This window comes from Peromyscus leucopus, chromosome 7, assembly GCF_004664715.2.
Source record: "Peromyscus leucopus breed LL Stock chromosome 7, UCI_PerLeu_2.1, whole genome shotgun sequence".
Lineage (NCBI taxonomy): Eukaryota > Metazoa > Chordata > Mammalia > Rodentia > Cricetidae > Peromyscus > Peromyscus leucopus.
This window is the reverse complement of record NC_051069.1, coordinates 67,375,491-67,398,471: the sequence shown is the minus strand read 5'-3', so window position 1 is coordinate 67,398,471 and position 22,981 is coordinate 67,375,491. Positions and strand designations below refer to the sequence as shown.

The window sequence follows — 22,981 nt, the reverse complement described above, 5'->3', positions numbered from 1 at the left end:
ATCCAGACTACGACAATAATAATGAAACGATGTGTATAACCAAACGAGCGAGTGGTATGAGTAATATAATGGGAGTTTTTGGGTTGTCTCAGTAATTTTCTGTCATCAAGTGCATTGTTATTCCTTTCGGCTATAACCTAGCACCTGTCCCTCTTTTTTCAATCTCCCTTACTACTTCCAAAACTGTTCAGTTTTTGTCCGGATATTGATATAGGATGCGCATATTCCAATATCATTGTAAGACCTGAGCTTAGTAATAACTTTGGTGTTATATAATTGCTAGATAGAGTGAACTGATAACAGTTGGAGTGTAGCCTTGACCATGTATATTGTCTCTTCCCCTTCAGGCTCCTTTCGCTCTCATACTATTAGGTTTTGTTACTCTGCCGCTTCTATGGGATTGGTATTCGTTGTATGGATGGGTCTCTTCTCGCACTTGTGTTCTAGCTGGAGCATCCCAATCCTTTTCAACCATTTAGGGACCTGCTGCGAGATAAAGCGTTAGACGCCATCTCGTCAGTGTAATTATTGCGATATATGGGTAATGTATGACTCAAAGATGCACTTAGCGAGCGAGTTGTAGCAAATGTGGTAGAAGCTATGATCACGCAGGTCTGCGAGAGAGGCCAAACTCTACTCCACGGAATGGAGTCATTTTTTAGTTAAAATGCTGAAGGACAGACCCCAGGAGGTAAGAAACGCCAATCACTTGTTTCGTGTCAAATCTGAGCTTTGATTACTTCATGCTTTTTTGTGTGTTGAACAACAGCAATGTAAAAAGATTTTTCTATATTTACTCTAATATATATATATAAAAACTTGTTTTATATATGTGTTTTATATAAATATAGAGTAAATTATGTGTACATAAATACATATAATTTCTGGTTCTCAAAGCTTAAGCTGTGTAAAAAAAAGTCTTTGGGCATGAAAGGCTGCTAAGAATGCCTTATCCCCAGATATTCTGAGTTGGGACTGAAGTCAGGGAGTATCATTCTTTTAAAAGCACATCACGTGGACTGGAGAGATGGCTCAGTGGTTAAGAGCACTAGCAGTACTTCCAGAGGTCCTGAGTTCAATTCCCAGCAACGTGGTGGCTCACAACCACCTGCTATAATGAGATCTGGTGCCCTCTTCTGGCCTGCAGGGACACATGCGGACAGAGCGCTGTATACATAATAAATAAATAAATAAATAAATAAATAAATAAATTAAAAAAAATCTTAAAAAAATAAAAAAATGAAAGCACGTCGCGTGCTGCTATAGGCACACATGGCAGCAGGAAGGATCCAGCCACAAAAACACATCACACACAGTCGTCCCTCTAGCCGTGCACATTTGAGCGGGCTACTTCCCCGAGCTTCAGCGTCCTACCTCTAACAAGAATATCTATTTAGCAGGACTCTTGAAAGGAGAGAATACCTACAAAACAATGCCGATAACCCAAGTGAATCAAAACCAAGTGTTTACATAGATGCAGTTTAATATTGCTCAACAGCAGGGAAACCTTCTGAGACTTGTGTGTGAGGTGATTTTGTCCTTGTGTGGACACTGTAGCATACATGTACTCACACAGACTAAGATGCCTACAGAGTCACTAGGCAAAATTGTCTTCTGAGAATACCATTCATGTATGTAGTTCACTGTTGACCAAAGGTCTTTGTGTAATTTGTGATTATAATGTGTGTAAAGATAAACATGGTGCTCTTCTCATGAAGAAGGGAATAGATCTTCAATTCCCATTAACATCTGCACAGTGTCATCATGATTAAGAAACTTTGCCCAAACTTGGAGCCATACTTCACTAGTGCATTGTAATGGCCATAGGACCTCTCTGATTTTCTTTTCCTTTTTCTTTTTCTTTTTCTTTTTTTTCTTTTCTTTTTTTTTCTTTCTTTCTTTCTTTCTTTCTTTCTTTCTTTCTTTCTTTCTTTCTTTTCTCTCTCTCTCTCTCTCTCTCTCTCTCTCTCTCTCTCTCTCTCTCTCTCTCTCTCTCTCTCCCTCCCTCCCTTCCTTCCTTCCTTTCTTTTTTTTTCTGAGACAGGGTTTTTATGTGAAGCTAGCTCTGGGTATCCTGGAACACGTACTCTAGACCAGGCTGACCTCGAACTCACAGATTCACCTGCCTCTGACTCCCGAGAGTGCTGAAATTAAAAGCATGCACCACCATCACTGCCCAGCAGGATCTCTCTGATTTCTAATACAGCTCACTTGAGTCAACGGCACTAGAAGATGGTGAACACCATTGTAAGAAGCAAGATAGCTCTCCAAAGCCAGTGTCTCTCTCTTCCCAGATGTGGTAGGCAAGTCTCTGGCTTCTCTCAGTTTGCTTTCTGATGTGTAATAGTCTCTGTCTGTTCACTTACATAGTTTCATTAAGTAGATGACCTTGCAATCATTCTTTGCAAATACCAGAATTATGACAAATGGGGAGGCTCACTGGCTGTATTACATCACCAGGAGATTTCCACATTCATTCAACACTGAATGTTAGTGCTGGGCACTGTGCTTATGAGTGACCGGTTAGAAACAATGACTGCTCCAAGAAGCTGAGCATCTTTCTCAGAGATTTTTTTTTTTTTTTTTTTCAAAACCCAGATCAAGAAAGTAAGAAAATATCTTTGGCACTATTTAGTTTAATTATTTTCTATTATAGACGGCATCTCAGATGCCAAGGGAAGTGAGTGTAATCTACCAAACTCAATGACTAGGACCTCCCAAACCAATGACTTCCAGAGAGACTCCTATACCTGGTATTTATATATAATTTTATAACAACCCATGGCTTCTGAGACTTGGTCTCAGAACAGCTAAGCTAACGACAGTGAACTTTCTGACTTTGTCCAGGCTTCTCTGCTGTCCCACACTGTCTCCTGCTCAAAACAGTGGAGGCGTCCTAGCCTGAGAGAAACTGTGACTTAGCATGTGCTATGAGATTGGGTTGGACCCTGAAAATGTAACATGTAATTGTGCAGAGTTTGGCTGTCAGGAGAGCAAGCAGTGTGAAGGAATGGTGTAAGAACTGGGCAAAGGGTAAGAGTGATCGTGTGAGTGTGTCTAGGTGTGCATGCTGAGTGAGGCATGTAGTTGTATAGGCAGAGAGAAAGAAGAAATGTGAGAGTAAAATGAGAGAGTGAATGAATGAGAGAACGAGTGAATAAAGAGTGAATAAATGATGTAATAATATGTGAAGGAATACAACAGAGTAGTGAGAAGAAATGTGTAGATGTAAGGGTGCAAAAGAGGTATGTGGCTGTGTGGAGAATGTATGGAGGATGTAACAATGTGAAATGTAACTTGGCTGTATGGAGAATGTAACAATGTGGGATATAACATGTGGAGACAGATTTTCAGACAAAGAGATCTTTCTAGATGAAGTAAAAGAGGTAAGTTATGATCAAAAAGTGTGTGTTTCCTTATTTTACCCCTCAGATAGATATAAACTTATTTCTAAATACTCTCAGACAGAAAAACTCTAGCCCTCAGATAGATAAGAATTTTTCCTAAGCCCTCACCACCTTTGTGGATTTTTTTGCATACCCTGGTGATAGCTGGAGGCTGGCCCCCCCAAGCTACTGATACAAATTAAAAATACCTTTTTAAAAGAGAGAGGAGAGGCGAACACCCACAGATGAATCACACTGAACATGTGCATGTACTGCTGTACAATGGTTGTTTCTGTTTTCCCAGAGCTAGCCTGTTTTGGGTTCATTATATTAAAAAATTAATATACTATAACTAAATACCAGGTATAGGAGTCTCCTTGGAAGTCATTGGTTTGGGAGGTCCCAGAGGCCCCCAAATAAGGCAGTTATTGCATTGGTCTTGGTTTCTCACCAGAGCTAAGTGATTAGACCCTCCTTTTGAAAACCCCACTCACTTTGGTTTCAGGACATAGAGAAATCAAGTTTGGACTGAACTGGAAGTCTCATCCCTGCTTTTATCCTACCGTAACATGCTATGTAGGCTACTGAGGAGCAAACTCATCGATGATCTCACCCAGATGTAGACCCTGCATGCTACAATACTGATCTGCCTTGCAAAATGTGCTAACTGGCGCAATAGTGGTATGACTATTATGGGGCTAATCAACTACTTTCTGATTGAATTTAGACCCTGCCCCCCATCAGGAAGGGTTCATGCTGTAACTCGGTCCAAGGTCTATGGCTGAGAGGTCACAAACTCAAGACAGTATCTACTACTTTGTCTTGCTAAACAGACACATTGTCCAACTACCTTTTAAATATTTATATTTATGCTCACATACTAGTGCTGAGGTCAACCTTGGCCAAAAAATGTTTCATCTTGTTGTGGGTGGCAGTTAATGCAGAGGTTCACTAGTGACCAAAGAGCTGAGAAAGTAACTGGTGCCTACCCAGGACATTTATATCACTCTCTCCGAGGCTTAGGCAGCGTCTTGAAAGAGGGGTCAGAGTGAGTGTAAGAGTGGGAGGATGGGGAGGGATGCTCTAAAATGGGGGGTATGGGTCACTGCATCGATGAAATCACAGCAGCTGTGGTTACTGTGACTAGTTCAAGATTGGGTCCATCAGCATTCCATCACGGATACATGAGGACCTTTCTTCTTGAGGAGCCATTGACAGTTAGTGGATACTGGAGGAGGGGAGTCATATTCTTCAGTGGTGTAGCCACTTGTCAATTGCTCATGCTCTGGTAAATAACCTCCAAACCATGCTCATGCAAACAATTCTAATTAAATTCAGTGTATCCAAAAGAAAAGCCATAAAAGTAGGAAGGGGACTTATTGAAAGAAGAAAGCATTCAGTGGGTGGAAGGGAGGGATAAGAGAAGGTAATGGGATATTATCAAAATAATTCATATACATGAATGGAATTGTCAGAGAACAAATTTTAAAAGTAAAAAATGGATATGGCTCAGTCTCAAGTCTATCCTGTGTGCCATAATTTGATAAATCTATGAAAAAAATGGGTATGAACTACAAAACGTAGAGGCTATCCTGACCTGCCCCCAGCCACCAAGACAAGACTTGTTAAAGGGAGTCAGGGGCTGAGCCACTCAGAACTAAGAAACCTATACTATTATATTAATTGAGGCCAGTGCTGTCGGATGCTTGGTCTGTATGAAGGCTACAGAGATCAGATGTCGATACATTAGCTTTGCATCAGGAAAGCAGGGATTAATAAGCCAATGTGTGTAGAAATGTTGGTGCCAGCCCCTTCTAGTAGCTGCCGTTCCTGAGACCTGCATTCTATGTGACGGATATAAACACGTTTTTACTTTTTCCGGTAAGACAGCATTCCGGTAAGAATACGTCAAGGCTCACCCTTTTGCAACTTCTCATACTGTTCTCTTGTCTCAAGAAATTCTTCTTCAAACTAGATTAAGGAAAGAGAGACATTGTTATAACTTTAAGATAGGAAGCAAGGAGAGAGAAATTCTGACATCCTTTGGAAATGCCTTATAGCCTTCAGAATAAAACCTAAAAGGGAACCATGAAGCTGTCAGCTCCCACCTAAAAGCATGGCAGGGTGTGTATTTAGAGATCAGCTGTCAGGGGTGTCCAGCCTTTTGACACTGTGACATGATGTTGTCATTTACTAACATGTTGACTGCATTCACAGCTATCCTGGAATGCATGTGGCTGGGGGGCTACTGGCTGGATGAGCCTGAAGGGACCGGAAGAAGACCTTTGGGGAGTTTACCTACATCAAGAATCCCCAAGCCCCTGTTTTCCCATTTTCTTTGCCTAGACCAGCTCTTCCCTTCCTCCAAATGCTTGTCTTTGCCTCAAACTTCTCCAGTGATTTTTCCCTCCCCACTCTTCTTCCTCTTTGAGACCCAAAGATCCTACTCCGGTGAGGCTGTAGTCATTTACTGATGGGTTCCTAAAGCTCTGGGAGGGTGGTTTTGTCCTTCACATCTTGAGATGGTGTGGGACGGATGCACAGACTAAGTGGATGGTGGAAAACAAAGACCACACTGAGCCCTTGTTCCAGAGGAGACGGCAAGCAAGGTGACAGAGACAATTCCAGGACATCTCTATAAAGCCGGTGGGAGGGGTTTGGAGTTAGGGAAGAGCCAGTCAGCAGATCTCACATGTGGGCTGGGGCTCCAGCTGGCAGCCATGAATGTTCCATTAGTGGGGTGCTGAGGCAGGGGTTAAAAGGCCTCAGAAAAACCAACCAGTCCCAGTGGAGGGAATGAGCTAGAGGTACAGTTCTTCCACCAAGATCTTTTCATGTCTAGGAGCTTCAGACTCTCCCAGAACTTCATCTTCCCCTCTTCCCCTGCACAGCAGGACTGTAATCCTCCCCACCCCCACCCCGCTTTCTCTTATCTAGGAAAACAGAAAGAAAGGGAAGAAGGAGATGGAGACTTAAGTACCATCCCCCACCCGGAACCAACCTCCACTCCTGCGGCAGCCAGCAGCCAGCGGATGGACTCCATCCTGCCTCTGCCACAAAAGTAGTAGAGCTTGGGTTTGGCTTCCATGACTCCTGGTTCAGAGCTCCCTAAAGGGCAGCAGTAAAAAAAAAACAAAAAAATAGGTGATGAAATGCAGAAAAGCAATCTAGTACAATTACAAATAAATAATTGGTCTCTGTCTGCATCATAAGCTATATGTAAAAATAAATAAATAAATAAATAAATAAAAAAAAAAATAGGTTGAAAAGCAAACTAGTACACATTCCATGCTTTGCCTCCGTGTCTAGCTATAATAGGGTAAGCAAAGTTCTCGTGCAGGGATGCACACACGTGAGGTAAAGCTATGGAGAAAAAGCACAAAGGCAGGCAAATGGGTTGCTCTTATGAACATGTGGCCATGACTGGGGAGCAGCATTTGAGCATTCTAGGCTGTCAACAGTGTCCCACTTCTTGAGCAGATATAGCATTTTTTTTTTGATAGAAGAAACCATTTTTATTGAAAATATACTTTTTTCATACAATATATTTCTATTACAATTTCCCCTCCCCCATCACCTCCCAGATCCTCCCCATTCACACACCCACCCAAATCCACACCCATTCTTTCATTCAGAAATAGCAGTCTTTAAAATTAGCCTTTTATTTTGTGCATAAATGGCATGCTGTATAAATGCTGTCACTCAAAACTTGAGACGTAAGAACAAACTATACCCATCAAGGGTATATTATTTGAGACTGTCTCTGATATTTGGAGAAAGGAACCAGGAATTGATATAATGGTTTCATGAATACCTCTGGGGAAAAAAAAAATCTTTCCTAACATCAGCAAAGAGGCAGGCCTGCTTGAACTGGAATATTTAATGGGGACTTGGGAGTCTTCCATTACTGCCACAAGACTTTTTTTTTCCAGGTAAGAACATGTCTACAAAATAGCATGAAATATGTTAATCATAATGACAAGTTAGAAAATACCAAGTTGGGCCTGGAGAGATGACTCAGTGCTTAGGAAGCATCTGATTGCTCTTCCAGAGGACCTGGGTTCAAGTCCCAGCACCCACAGGGCAGCTCACAACTGTCTATAATTCCACTTCCAGGGGATCTGACACCCTCACACCAATGCACACAAAATAAAATTAAATAAATCATGTACAAAAAAAAAAGAAAGAAAGAAAGAAAAAAAAAGAAAGAAAGAAAGAAAGAAAAAAAAAAAAAGCACTCAGGAGGCAGAGCCAGGCAGATCTTTGTGAGTTCAAGGCCAGCCTGGTCTACAGATCGAGATCCAGGAAAGGCTCAAAACAACACAGAGAAACCCTGTCTCGAAAAACAAAATCAAAAACAAACAAACAAAAAGAAAAAAAGAAAAGAAAATACCAAGTTAAGAGCTAGCTAACTTTATTACCCACATTCTCCAATAGACAGGTCACCTGGACAAAAAAATTAAACAGAGAAACATCTGAATTAAATGACATCATACATCAAATGTACCTAACAGATATCTACAGAACATTCCACCCAAACACTAAAAAATGTATACTCTACTCAGCAGTCCACTGAGTCTTCTCTAAAATAGGCCATATACTGTGACACAAAAGAAATCTTAACAAAGTCAGAGACAGTGAAATAACTTCATATATTCTATCTGACCACAATGTAATAAAGCCTAAAATCAATAAATTATTAGTAGTTATACAAACTGATGGAGATTAAAAGCCACATTACTGAATGATGGCTGGGTCAAAAAAATAATAAGGAAATTTATGAAAAGTCCTAAAATCAAAAGAAAATTAAAACAAACACAACAAAAATATCTGGAACACATTAAAACCAGCCCTAAGAGGGAAACTTATGCTCTGGAAATTAGGAAGAGGATTAGAAAGATGGCTCAGCAGTTATGAGCCATTGTTGCTCTTGCTGAGGATCCAGGTTCAGTTCCCAGGACCCACCTGGAAGCTCACAACTGCTTATAACTCCAGTTCCAACTCCAGTTCCAAGACAACCAGATGCCCTCTGCTGGCCTCCTTGAGCACTGTATGTATTTGGTGCACTTACATGCAGGCAAAACATTCACAGATGTAAAATAAAATATATATTTTTAATATTATATATATAATGTATTATTATTATATATTATATATATAATGTAGTTTTTACTTAGAAAGAGCACAAATAAATGCTTTAATGATACAACTCAAGAATTTGGAAAATCAAGAACAAACCAAACCCAAATCTAGTAGCTGGGAAGAAAAAAATCAAACTAGAGCAAAATGAATGAAATGGAAACAAAGAAACACAAAGACTCGATGAATCAAAGAGCTGGTTCTTGAAGATGCTAGACAAGCTCAACACACTGTTGATCCAATTAAGCAAGAGAGAACCCAGATGGACAGAATCAGCAATGAATACGGAAACATTACAACAGATACCAAAGAAAGTCAAACTAGCATAAGGGAATGCTTTAGAAACCTATGCTTAATTATAAAAGTCTGAAGGAAACAAATGAATTTCTAGGTGCACCCAAACTACCAAATGTAAACAAAAAAGAGGTCAACAACCTAAGCAGACCATAAATAAGATGATTGAAGCAGAAATGAAATGCCTTCCAACTTAAGAATAGCTGGGCCTAGCTGGACTCAACGCAGAATGCTACCAGATTTTCAGAGATCTACAACCAGTATTTCTTGTATTAGTCAAAAAAGAAAGAAGAAAGAAAGAAAGAAAGAAAGAAAGAAAGAAAGAAAGAAAGAAAGAAAGAAAGAGAGAGAGAGAGAGAGAGAAAGAGAGAAAGAGAGAAAGAGAGAAAGAGAGAAAGAGAGAAAGAAAGAAAGAAAGAAAGAAAGAAAGAAAGAAAGAAAGAAAGAAAGAAAGAAAGAGAATAAAAACACAAGGAGCACCCCCAAACTCTCTTAAACCCAGAGCAGTCCACAAAGGAACAAAGGATTTAAAAGGTGGAGAGAAACAAGGACACTCACTCTTCGATGTCACTCACCTGGGTTCTGCTTGAGTCGGCTGCCAATTTACTCAATTGTTTAAAACATGACAATTCATTATGGAGCTAATTTGATTCTAATGCAGCGCACCAACAAGTTCATCACACAAGTTGTGACATTGGGCCCTTGGCTTGATTGTGCAAAGTAATTTTGTCAAATACAAAATTCTGAATTGTTATTTTTAAATATGCAAAGTGCTGCTTTTTTTCCCCAGTAATCACTTCTTCATGAACAACAACAACAACAACAACAAAATAAAGTGGCTGGCTGGGCGGTGGTGGTGTATGCCTTTAATCCCAGCACTCGGGAGGCAGAGCCAGGCAGATCTCTGTGAGTTCAAGGCCAGCCTGGTCTATAGAGTAGGATCCAGCAGGACAGGCACCAAAGCTACACAGAGAAACCCTGTCCCGAAAAACCAGAAATAAATAAATAGTGGCACCTGGACACAGTGGCACACATCCCAGACTGAGGCAAGGGAATCATGGTGCACGTTTCTAAGTGTCTGGTCATCTAGCAAAATTATTTAGCATCCACTCTGTGTACAGAGAGCTTTATTGAAAGGTCCAAGAATATAGGAATATAAAGTTGTAAACCTAGAAAAAAATGAAAGCTGACAGTCATCAGCTCTGTCAGTGACTAAAGGTTAGCTTTTAACAATGGCTCTCTGCGGTTAAGAGCACTGGGCTGCTCTTCCAAAGGTCCTGAGTTCAATTCCCAGCAACCACATGGTGGCTCACAGCCGTTTGTAATGAGATCTGGTGCCCTTTTCTGGCCCGCAGGAAGAATACTGTATACCTGATAAATAAATAAATTTTTAAAAAACAAACAAACAAAACAAAACAACAGGAAAAAAATGGCTCTCTGCTTTACAGCCAGGGGCTAACTTCTAACTCTAACCCCTCTCCCCTTACAACTGACACCTGCAGTGGACCAAGGTTAACTTTTAACAAGTTGTTTCTGCGTGACTCCCAGCTTTACATTCCTGTAACCTTTAAGGACGACCCCTGAGTGACTTTCTACCTTGCATTGTTCTGTACCTTCGCAGCTACGCAGCTACGGGTCAGGAAGAGCTGTGTCAGGAAAGCTGCAGGCTTCTGCAAACACCATTTAACTAAGACCCTGCTAAGTGGAAACTGTAAATTCTAAGACAAAACATGACTCTAAGCTTAACCTCAAGATTGTAAAAATCCTTTTGTCCCATACCTGATGCTTAGCCTTTACTATAAAAAGGGGCTCAGCCCCACCCCCTTGCCACGGTATCAGAAGCCTGAACTCTGACTGTGGTCCCAGTTAACTGGTAAGCTTCTTTTTGCCTGGGAGTGTCTGGAATAACATTTGCTTCTGGTTCATAGACTTTGGTGGTCTGTTCCCCATTATTTGTGTGTCCCTGGGACCCAACATTATCAGACATGTTGTTCCCAAATATATTTTGCTAAAATACATTATAGTCAATGAGATCAACCTCACACATAGAGATTAAAGTTTTTGCCAATAAATAAACAAATAAATAAACAAACAAAAAATAGATAAAAAGTTATCACACTTTTTTTGGGTTAAGTATACTGAAAGAAATAAAATCTTAAAACAAAAACAAACAAAATACTACATTGGTGGCCTATGTGTTGGGGGGGCAGTATTAGAATATTTGCTTCATGAGCAAGAAGTCCTGGGTTACACACACACACACACACACACACACACACACACACACACACACACACAGAGTGAGGTGTACATATAATCCAGCAGTATAGAAACTGAGCAGAGCCTTAACAGAATGTCTTAGTTTACTTTCTGCTGTTAGTTGCTTTCTGTTGCTATGATTAAAAACTCTGACTGAAAGCAGCTTATTTGCTTTCCATATTCTGGCCACAGTCTGTTGAGGGAAGAAGCCAAGTCAGGATCTGAAGCAGAGACCACAGAGGAACGCTTTCTACCTACTGGCCTGCTCCTCAAGGCTGGCTTGGCCTGCTGTTTGAGAGCAGAATTCTGAAAGGCAGGGTTGGACTTGAGAACCAACAAATCAAAAACCTCTGGTTCCTACTTTTCTTTCTTCCTTTTCATTTTTTGTTTTGTTTCTTCGAGACAGGGTTTCTCTGTGTAGCTTTGCACCTTTCCTGGATCTCGCTCTGTAGACCAGGCTGGCCTCGAACTCACAGAGATCCGCCTGTCTCTGCCTCCCGAATGCTGGGATTAAAGGCGTGCGCCACCACCACCGCGGCCCGGCTCTGGTTCCTACTTTTCAAGAGTTATCCGAGTATGTGCTGAGTTAAACTGGGCTTGTTCACCATGTGGGCTTTTGGTATGATGACCTTGAGAGGTGAGTCCCACCCACAAGGATTCAGAGCGTGAGCCTGTGTAGTGCTCGTCAACCCAGACCTCAGCTGGCTTGAGCAGAAAGTAGCCATGTGTGACAGCTTTTGGCTAGTTGGGTCACTGCTTAGAAAAAAAGAAGTAAGTCCAAAATCTTCTAGAAAACAGAAGCATACTTCTCCTAATACAATTGCATGAGGTACCAGTTCAAATTTTGGCTCTGTATCCCAGGCCTGTAAATTACTCTGGAGGTTGAGGCAGGAGGATGGGAAGTTCTAGGGCTGCCTGGGCTACAAAGAGAGTTCATAGCCAGCTTGGGCAATTTAGTGAGATTCTGCGTCAAAACACAAAGTGAAAACAGGGCTGGGGGTATAGCTTAGTAGTAGAGTGCTTACTGAGCATGAACAGGGTCCTCGTTTAATCGAGCAATAAGAGAAAAAGTGTACCTCTCTTTTTAACTAGTTTCTTAAGTTCTATGAGCCTCAGTGTCCTCATTTGTACAAGGCCAATAGTGTTTTTCACATCCATTCATTGGTAACTCATTTGATTAGTTACGAGATTGAAAGGGCATGTGCAAATCGATAAACAAACACAGCAACCTAAAGAAAGGACCCTTCTCCCTCAAAGATGACAGCAACACTTGCATGTGAGACAAGAAGAACCTTATTTTTGTAAGAAGCAGGCAGCATTCTCCAGAGTATGCTGCTGGACCACCAGCAGCAGTTTCTAGGTGCCTGTTAGGAAGGTCGAGGTCGGGGCTGGAGAGATAGCTCAACTGTTGGTAGCATTAGCTTTCAGAAGACTGGGGTTCAATTTCCAGCACCCACATGGCAGCTCACTGCAGTCTGTAACTCCAGTTCCGGGGGATCTGACACCCTACTGTACAGACGTGGTGCACAGACATACATGCAGACAAAACACCCACACACATTTAAAAAAAAATTTTTTTTTAAGGAAAAGAAATGAGGAGACCTGACCCAGACAAAGTTTGGGAAACTGAGTCTAGAATGAAATTCAGGGCTGGTGAGATGGCTCAAAGGTTAAGAGCACTGTCTGTTCTTCCAGAGGTCCTGAGTTCAATTCCCAGCAACCACATGGTGGCTCACAACCATCTGTAATGAGATCTGGCGCCCTCTTCTGGCCTGCAGGCATACATGCAGACAGAGCACTGTATACATAATAATAGATAGAAAGATAGATAGATAGATAGATAGAGAGAGAGATAGATAGATAGATAGATAGTTAGATAGATAGAGAGATAGATATAGATAAGTAAAAAAAAGAAAGAAAGAAAAAAAAAGAAAAAAAGAAAGAAAGAAAGAAAAAAAAAAGAAAGAAAGAAAAAGAAAATTCAACCTGGGGACAGCATATAACCTTTGTCTACTTTCCCCATGAACTAACCACTGGGCTAACATGGGACATGGGTCTTCGTGTTTGATGTCGCCAGCTAGCATAGGCTCCTGCTTGAAACCAGCCCCTCCAAAAAGCTCTCTGTTACGTGGACTTTTATTGCAGCCACTCCTGTGAGACAGGGGCCTGACTGAGACGCTTGTATTATCTTCTCCCTATCTTCCATACTCAGAAACTAAACTTCTTATCAATTAAGTAGATTGGTTTATGTTCACAAAATCCCGAGGGCTTATACGTTTGCTTAGGTGAAAAATGTAAAGCCAAGAAAGAGACTCTTGTCTACCTAGGTCCTCGTCGCAGCTACTCAAGAATAAACCAAGTGAGCTGCCATGTGGTATTTAAAGGCTAGGGCACAAGTCTGAAAAAAACGACAAATGAATCAGAGCTTGTCTCGGAGAGCCGCCCGCTCCTCGGCTTAGCACAGCTCCCTGCAGGAGTAGGGCAGGGTAGGACAGGGAGGAAAACTCCAGGGTGTGATCATTTGGGTTAAATCTTCCCAACACGTGGAGTAGATTCATTGTTAATATTCTGATCCCGCCCCTTGGCGCCACCCTGTGTCTGGAAGTAAAAGTCTCTTTTTAAGGAAAAACTCCGCTCCCTTCCTTCTTCTGCCTTCTCCTCTCACGAGGCGTGCACCCCCTTTTCTCCCCATCTCCCTTTCCCTCTCCCTATTTCTGTCTCTCCACCTCTTTATCTCTCTATTACAATGAACTCTCCACGTGGATGCAACGTCTGGGGTGTGTATCACTGGCCGCGGCCCTGCATGGGGTGCATCTGCCCAGCATGTTTCCCTGCACGCCAGGGATACCCTCGCGCCCCGCCCCCCACCCCACCCCCACCGCCCGCGTAATAGATCATAACACACATAGATGCAGAAAGATTTTGTTTACTATTGAAGCACTATATCACACCATGGCTGGTGCCTATCTCCTTTTTAAATAGGTAAAAAATATTTGAGATTTTCCTAGGGAGGAAAAAAAAAACATATAGTCGTTCACATACTAATAAGGATTTTCAAATTCTGCTTTGCATCTTACGTCAACCAATCAGTTAAAACCCCACTTAAATCTTATGTACTTACTTTTGAAGTTACAGTAAATATATAACGGATTGAGGGGGTTTTAGCGTGCCCAGTCATATATAAGCTGTGTACAAACAGGTTCACGAAACTAGGAGTCACACAGACTCCCTGTAAGTAGACAGATAGGGAGGGGAGTTTGGGTAAGTAATAAAGATGATCTTCCAAGATGGCTGGCTTCTTCTACCCCCTCCAGGCTTGAGACAAAAGCCAAGTCCCTTAAAACAAGGGCCTTGGAGGCTCACTTTCTCCTACCAGCCGGCCCACTGCTGATAAACTAGTTCAGCAAGTTCCAAGCTGAATCAGGACATGTTTACGCAACAGTTGCAGGCCAGAAAAACAGCCTTCCTTCAAACTGACCAACCCTAAATTAAGTGGAGAAAAACTCTTCAGAGACGTAAACCCCAGCCCTGGAGAAGAGACTGAAGTTTTCGGCCTCTGGTCTGCAGAGGGTCTTTTTCTCTATGTGTCCGCTGCATGTGTGTGCTCTGCAGAGGGTCTTTTTCTCCGTGTGTCCGCTGCGTGTGTGCACTTCCTTATCCCCAGTAAATGCCTTTCTTCAAGCCGCTGATTCGGTCTACTCCTGTTTGAGGTGTTTGCGATCTCTTCACTGACACCTTCTTGAGGTCAAGATTTTTCCTGCCTTTTAATAATTTAATTGGCAGAGAAAACGAACCCTATCAGGACCCCTAGATCGTAACAATCACTTATCTTCTCCGCAGAAAAAAATTGTGCCTTTTATCTGGCCTAAACAAACTTTGATAAAATGAACATCAAATAAGTCATAAAATTAAACCAACTGCTGATGATAAGCTGTAGATTTAGTGTAACTAGTCAGTGCAAAAGGAGTGTACACACACACACACACACACACACACACACTAACCTTATTCTTCTACGACCCGGTCTCCAGGCACTCGAGACAGAAGCTATTAAATGAAAGTTCATAGCCCTTCAGATTTGATTGAAATCTCCAGCCACCAGCCAGTGAGCATTTAGGAAATGCGCACGCCTCCGCCGCCAGGCTTCACTTTACACTCACAGTTCGGTTAACACTTTGTTCCCCGGGGAGAACTGGTGTGCTCTAGAAACTTTCTATGGCTTATCTAACAGTCCCGAGTGCACTCTTTTGGGGTGTTGGCACTACTGAGGGGGATGGCGATTCCTATTCTTGTGCTGGCCCTGTTTACATTCTATTTGGGGGAGCTAGGTAATATAAACATACAAATAAATGCACATTTTTCAAAATAACTATAGCAGCAACACATGGAATGGTCATAGCCTGTAGATCTGTGGATTGATTGTATGTCAGCAAAGTCATGAGCAACAGTGGCGAGCAGGAGAAAGGGAGCATCATGCTATGGTCCATTGTTGGGCTGCTAAAACAGAATACTTATTAAAGGCTCACGTATAGTTCTACAGGTTGGGCAATCCAAAATGGAGGGGCCTGGAAGGAAGGCTATCTACTGCCTCATTCTACAAGACAGGGTAAAGTGAAAGAAAACCTCCTTAATGAGAAAGGGAGGGGGTAAAGTCATGCACTCATCTTAGGAGTGGGTTCCTAGTGAATGCATGACTCTGACCCTCTCTTCCTTTCTCAGTAATGGGGGATTCTTTTCTTTCATTTGACCCTGTGTGGTGGAATGAGGGAGATGGTTATAAACAATTTTTGGAAATGAAGACATGATTGCTACTTGTGGAACAGGCAGTACAGAACCATTTGTAGTTAAGATTACAGCTGGGACATAGCCCAATCTTTGAGAAACAGAGTGTTAATCATAAACAGGAATGAACCTAATTTGTCTTTATGTAAGATGACTTTGAAGCTGGAGATGGAGACAGGCTGGTTCTTCGATATCTAACCCCCTCCTCAGTAACATTAATCCACTCATGACAGCAGAGCCCTCATGGACCTCATCACCTCTTAAAAAGCGCTGCTTCTCAAAACTGTTGCATAATGCATAATGGGTTAAGTTTCTGTAACGGGCCTGGCAGAAATAAAGATACTTGAAAGAGACACTTTGTGTCTATTAATCTGACTATCAGACTATTGAACAATGGACCTCAAAGAAATAGGAATCCCCCCAGGACTCTTGTGATGGGACAAGGGGAAGGTCCTGACTAGAAGGGCAGCTTGCCTTCTGGGACGTGATTTCTTTCACACAGTCTCTAACAACTTGTCAGAGCACCCTACAAGATGACACTGAGCCTAGAAGAATGTTGAGTTTTCGTGGACCAGACACTGAGACCAGGACTGCTTGGATGTGCATACCCTTGGCTCTCTGTTTAAACTTTGATCTCACTTCAGGCCCTGGAAGAAAGACTTGAAGCTGGAAGAATGGGGGATGGCTGAATCCCCTGTTCTTCTTCCCAATATGGCCATATTGATTAAATCTCCTTTTCCTGCTTTCCACTTTTAAATAGGCTCTTTTAATGTGCTAATTGAGGATGGGTGGCTAGACCTGACTGAGGAAGAGGCCCACCATCTTGAAAATCTGCCACCTTTCTTACCCATCCTCAGTTCCTCTCCCTATCTGTCTCCTTACCAGGGGAGTCTGTCTAGAGTCTAAACTCTAACTCCTAGTCTCTCACTTCCACATCGGAGCACAGAATTTCTCCGATTGGAGTAAACAAAAGCTGTGTTCCCCAGCCATGGTCACTCAAGTTTGGCTCTAGAGCAATCATCTTATCCTCTTCAAGGGGAGAACTGTTTGTTTTGTTCTGTTCTGTTTTGCATCGAAGAATCCTGGTAGGATGATGCCCAAAAGAGTCTCCTCCCCCTGATACCCGTTTACTAATTCAACCTCAAGGCATAGATAGCTTCATGAGTCTTGCAAGTTTCATAAGTTCCCTGACTCTTGTGAACCTTGTCATCCTAGAGATCCTTAAGAGCCCTTCCTTACATCCAAAGATGGTGTCTTAGTTAGGGTTTCTATTGCTGTGAAGAGACACCATGACTACGGCAACTCTTATAAAGGAAAACATTTAATTGGGGCAGCTCGCTAACAGTTCAGAGGTTCAGTCCATTATCATCATAGCAGGAAACATGGCAACATGCAGGCAGGCGTGGTGCTGGAGAAGCAGCTGAGAGTTCTACATCCTTTTTTTGGGGCGGTGGGAGGTGGGGGGTAGTTTCTGAGACAGGGTTTCTTTTTGTAGCCTTTGTTGTCCTTGAACTCACTCTGTAGACCAGGCTGGCCTCAAACTCAGCGCTCTGCCTGCCTCTGCCTCCCTGAGTGCTGGGATTAAAGCCATGCACCACCACCACCCAGCTGCGAGTCCTAAATCTTGATCCACGGAGACAGAAGGAAAAACTGTATCACACTGACCAGACTTAAGCTTATAAGACCTCAAAAGCCCACCCCACAGTGACACACTTCCTCCAACAAGGCCACACCTCCTAATAGTGCCACTCCCTATGGGCCAAGCATTCACACACACGAGTCTATGGAGGCCATTCCTATTCAAACCGCCACAGATGGGAAGAATCAGTGCTGAGAAAGCAAGGTTGAAGTGGTACGTCACGCCTCTCCAGATCTGATTTAAATATGCAAGATGGAGAAACCCGTGTTCTGGCACACAGATGAGGCTGGGACTGTGTTCACAGGAGAGCTGAGAAAGAACTTATTTCTGCAGGGACATTGAGTTTGGTATGGGGCTTTAGTGGTTTCACTGGGCCCTTGGGATGTGATCTTTATGTCATGGAGAGGCTTTAGGGGTCTGTGTGATTTAGAACAGCATACAAACTGGGTTTATCCTGAGGGACCAAACATCCAGAAGTGGGTGAAGACAAGAAAGCAGACAACGGGGCCTGTTCAGGTCACTCAGAAGAACATGTGGTTATGACAAGGAGGAATTCCTAGGGAAAGGACTGACAAAATGTTCTGTGCTCATCCGCCTCTGAAATGCCAGAACCGGAGTGGAAGTTTCCTAATGGGGTAAAAAGGAGGAGAAAATGGAACAATACAGGTGAAAAAGATTAAACTTAACCTACAGGTTAAGTATGTGGTGTACACTATACAACCACTGGAAATTGTACACCCAAACCTAGGCCATTTTAGCAGCCAGGGGTGGCTAACCATGGCAATGACCATGGTTCCTGGGTCATGATCTGTCAGAACCAAGGAGCTGGCTCCGGTAACAGACATAACAGGGACAGCATAGTCCTTCTCTATCATGACCCTGGACTGAGGCAAGCGCTATGAACCAGTCTAGCTGAAGCTATTGTGGGTGGGAAGATGTGTAACGGTCTCACGGCAGCAGCGTTTGAGAATGAGGGTGAGTAATCCTCCGTCCAGAATTGCTCTTTTAACAACCGGTGATAGAAATGATGAGATCTTCTCATTCTTTTTTAAAAAAGATTTATTTTTATTTCGTGTGTATGAGTGTTCTGTTTGCATATAAGTCTACCATATGTGTGCATTGCCCACATATCCAAGAAGAAGGCATCAGATCCCCTGGAACTGGAAGTACAGACAGTTGTGAGCTGCCATTTCAGCGCTGGGAACTAAACCCAGGTCCTCTGCAAGAGTAGCAAATGCTTTGAACTGCTGATCCATCTCTCCAGTCTCCAGTAATGTTTCTTTTCTAGTGTCCCCTTAATTATCCAAGAGCACTTGACATTTGGTTGTAATGGATGGCAGTAGACCTTCAGAGATGCTTCCTATAAAAGGGTTTATTATATATGGCTAACCCTTGAGAGTCCCACAGCTTTGGAAACCTATTAGGAACAGAAAAAATAGCTATTACAGAGTTTGAATGAAGGCATTCTTGTGAGGGTGGAAAAGGAAAGCCCAGGAGCAGTCTTAAAGCTCTTAGGTAAGTACCCCAGTGCTGGCCGGACTACCTCTCTACGTGTTGATGACCAGGGAGGCCCCTGAGGCGCCATAAAGGCTATGCCAATGCTGTGGTTGCAGGCCGGAACTAGAAGGGCCATACCTATTGCTGAAGATTCTGCATTCTTTCGTCTCAGGACATTGGAGACATCAAGCTAGAACTGAGCTGAAAGCGTCCTCCTTGCTGGCAGACTCTTGGGGGAACAGGCTATTGGGGGAAGAACCGTGGCTGGCAGTCCTGCTCGGCTATGGATCTTGCATAGTACACTAACTACCAACATGACAGGCAAGATAGGCGAGATGGCAAGATGCAATAGTGCCGTGGCTATCGTGGCTGCAACCATCTACTTTGCAGCTGGATTTCCGGTCAGCTTCACGGGAAGGAAGTCGTGTTTTGTACTGCAATCCAGGGCGCAAGCCTGCAGTTCCAGCTGGGAGGCTCCCGCTATTGTTTCGTCACGTGTTGAACTGCCCTCTGAACATTTGGTTTTGACCACAGATTGCTGGTGCTCTCAGCCTGTTGTGGAGGGAAACTTATTTTCTGTGGAGGGGGAAGTGTGGGAGCCCACAAAAGCTTCCTAGGGAGATCCGAGCTTGCTTTACACAGCAGGGCTGCATTAGGGGATGGCTGGACCATGTGCATGGTCACCAGGTGTCTGCACTTGGCTGTGCTGGGTGGGGAGGTCTTTTGCGCCACCACCCCTTGGCATTCCCTTTAAAAGCCCTTTAGTAGAGACAGAAGGGGCTGCTGGGTTTTGACCCAGGCCCTTCCAAGGCTATCCTGTGTTTCTGTCTCTCTCTCCTCTATATTTCTATCTACATATCCCTCATTTCTCCCTGCTCAAGAGTACCCTGGGGGGAAAAAGTGGGGGCAGGTCCCCCCACAGGGAAGCAGGTTATGGAGACTCCTAACAGGTGAAATTGTAGAGAATAAGTGATTCTGTTGTGGCATAGTAAGTAGTCCAATGGTTAGTTGTAAATGGAAAAAAATAAATATCATTCCCTCCAAGGTTTGGGAAACACTGCAAAAGTGAAGGCCGAAAAGATGCCTGAGAAAGGGGTGGAGTATTGTGTAGAAATGCCTTCCAGTGTGAAACTTAACCTCCTAGAGGGAGGCTTAGCAGACTGGGGGAGCTCCTGAAATGTGTAAGACTCACGAGGCCACTGGCTGAAACCGGTTGCCGGGGGAGAGGAGCTGCCCTCAAATACGTACTGAACTCTAGAGGTTTCGGTGGATCATCTCCCACGCTGGAGTGGTCTTCTCAGTGATCTTGCGTCTCCTATGCCACCGTGAGAAACCTCCCAAGGCACAGTCCAAAAACCCAAAAGCAAGCCAAACCAAAGCAAAAAGAGCAAAGACAGCCAATAGATGGAAGGCAGCTACAAGCGTGGTCGCTACAAACCCAAATCCACTGATAATTACTGTAAAATGTGAATGGTGTTAAATACATCAATTCAAAGACAGACATACTGTTACGACTTGAAAAAAGAAGATCTAAGTATGTTGTCTACATGAAACCTACTCTGTTTCAAATTAAAAAAATTTTTTAAATCATATGTATATGTGTATCTGTGTGAATGTGTGCCACGAGTGTGGGTGCTCACAGGGGCCGGATGGCCTGCAACCGGAGTGACAGGCAGGTGTGAGTTGCTGGAGCCTCTGTAACCATAACAGTTTTTCTATGGCTTTGCACATCAACCATCCTTGGCTCACCTGTCACGGCTTTTTAATCAGCGAGCCTGATGCTGGGATTAAAGCTGTGCACCGCCAGACTGGCGCCCATGCTTTCTTACTCACTGTCGCATGGAAGGAGCATTGTTGTGCCATTTTAAATCTTTACTTCTTATAATTTCAAGACAACTTTATTTTACGAGTGTTTTTCGTGCATGCAACACTCACAGCAGCGAGAGGAGGATGTTGGATCTCCTGGAGTAGGGTTACATACAGCTAGCTGGTTGTTGGCTGCCATGTGAATGCTGGGACCCAAACCTTGGTCCTCTAGAGGAGCAGTCCAATTTCTTAACCCCTGAGCCAACTCGATACCCCTCTAGCATACTATTTCGAAGGATGAATGGCCCTGTAACATGAATTCTAGAATGGATCTTTTTTTTTTTTTTTTTTTTTTTTTTTTTTTTTTTTTTTTTTTTTTTTTTTTACTTTAGCTTATAAGATGTCTCTTCTGTATAAACTGCAACCGGCTAGAATGGATCTTTTAATAAAAACCCCAGAGCTAGATATTGGGGTAAATGCTGAAAGATCAGAGAGATAAAGGAACAAGCCACTGCCACATCACCAGTTCCATGAATCCTCTGACTGAAATCCTCTGAGTCCTCACCCGAAAGGCTCCAGCCGAAAAAGCCTCTAGCTGAAAGGGATGCTTCTGCCGAAAAGCCTAGAAAGAGCCTAGCCAAAAGGGCTTCCTCAGTCGAAAAGCATTTAGTTCCTGTCTCCTCACACCTTATATACCTTTCTCTGCCCAACCATCATTTCCTGGGATTAAAGGCATGTGTGCTTCCCAAGCAACTGGCATGATATCACAAGTGCTGGGATTAAAGGCTTGTGATTCCCAAGTGCTGGGATTAAAGATGTGTGCCACCACTGCTGGCTCTGTTTCTCTCCTAGACTGAGTCCATCTCATGTAGTCCAGGGTGGCTTTTTGGTCACAGCAATAGAAACTCTAAGACAATTACCTATTAACATGACGATCTGCTCTCCTTTCATTACTTATTTAAGCTCTATTTGCATGACTTAATTCTGGATGTTCTATTCATACTGAGAGGCTTACCTGATATTGCATTTTTTTTTTTTTATTTATTTTTTTTTTTTTTTTTTTTTATCAATATTTTTACTTTCTCAGTTTAATTTCTTTTATTGTTTGTATTACAATTGATCAGGGTATACCCCCAATGCTACACATTACCAGACCACTTAGACATTTATGAGGTACCCTAGACTTTCTAGAAGTATTTCCCTGTCTCTGAAGTGTGTACATCAGCATGTACCTGCCAAGTGAGGTACTCGAAGGGGTTCTCTCCTAGGCCTTGGCTGAAGAGGTGGTCCTTTGATGCTTTGTAGTGGAGAATGCATCGAGTCTGGACCAGCTTCATCCTGTTGACTTCAACCCTGGGCACTTGCTGAAGCGGCAGGTGATACCATGAGGAACGAAGAAGCCCAGAGTCACAAGTAACTTATTCCCCACACTCCAACCCTTAAGAAAGTGTTTTAGTGGCCGGGCGGTGGTGGCGCATGCCCTTAATCCCAGCACTCGGGAGGCAGAGCAGGCGATCTTTGTGAGTTCGAGCCACCTGGCTACCAAGTGAGTTCCAGAAAGGCGAAAGCTACAAGAGAAACCTCTCGAAAAAAAAAAAAAAAAAAAAAAAAAAAAGAAGGTGTTTTAGTGGATGAAAGGGGGATGCATTGTAAAGCTCCACAAGGACAAATAACCTTAGCTTGATTCAAGGGAGCAGTTTTCACAAAAGAAGCTGGGAAAGGAACCCTGTTACACACTTTCCCTTTTCATTGTCAACAAAGGAAAACTACCTACCCACAAGGGGAGGGGCAGGAAAGGGGAACACCCCCCACACACACCCATGTGTCCCATTTCAAGCACTCAACAGACACAGGGCTCCCATAATGGACAGCGCAGGATAGAACATGCCTGTCGCTGCAGTCCCACTGGGCATCAGTTACTCAAACACACTTGATGGCTTTTCTCTGCAGACCACTGACTACTAAGTTTGCCGTCCCTGGTTGGGAAAATAGCCCAGTACTTCCTTCAACACCTGTGCCAAACCCTTGACCCGTGAAACCCTGGGTGAGGTACAGATATGGATTCAATTGGGCCTTAGAGGGGTCGGGCATTGCACACAGGTGAAGACAGGAGGCCTGTAAACAGAAGCTAGCGTTACACATGAACGGGGAGTCATAACCCTGGAGAACCGCTGTCCCT

General features: G+C 43.1%; 1 protein-coding gene across 1 annotated transcript in view; it reads right to left on the bottom strand.

The window, feature by feature from the left end:
• LOC114687986 (glutathione S-transferase alpha-4-like) overlaps window positions 1–22,139 on the bottom strand; it is a 36,414-nt gene extending 14,275 nt beyond the window's left edge. Inside the window, exon 1 of the mRNA XM_037208229.1 lies at window positions 22,035–22,139. Within this exon, the coding sequence (XP_037064124.1) occupies window positions 22,035–22,139 (105 nt within the window). The remainder of the gene's footprint in view (window positions 1–22,034) is intronic.
• Window positions 22,140–22,981: the final 842 nt, after the last annotated feature.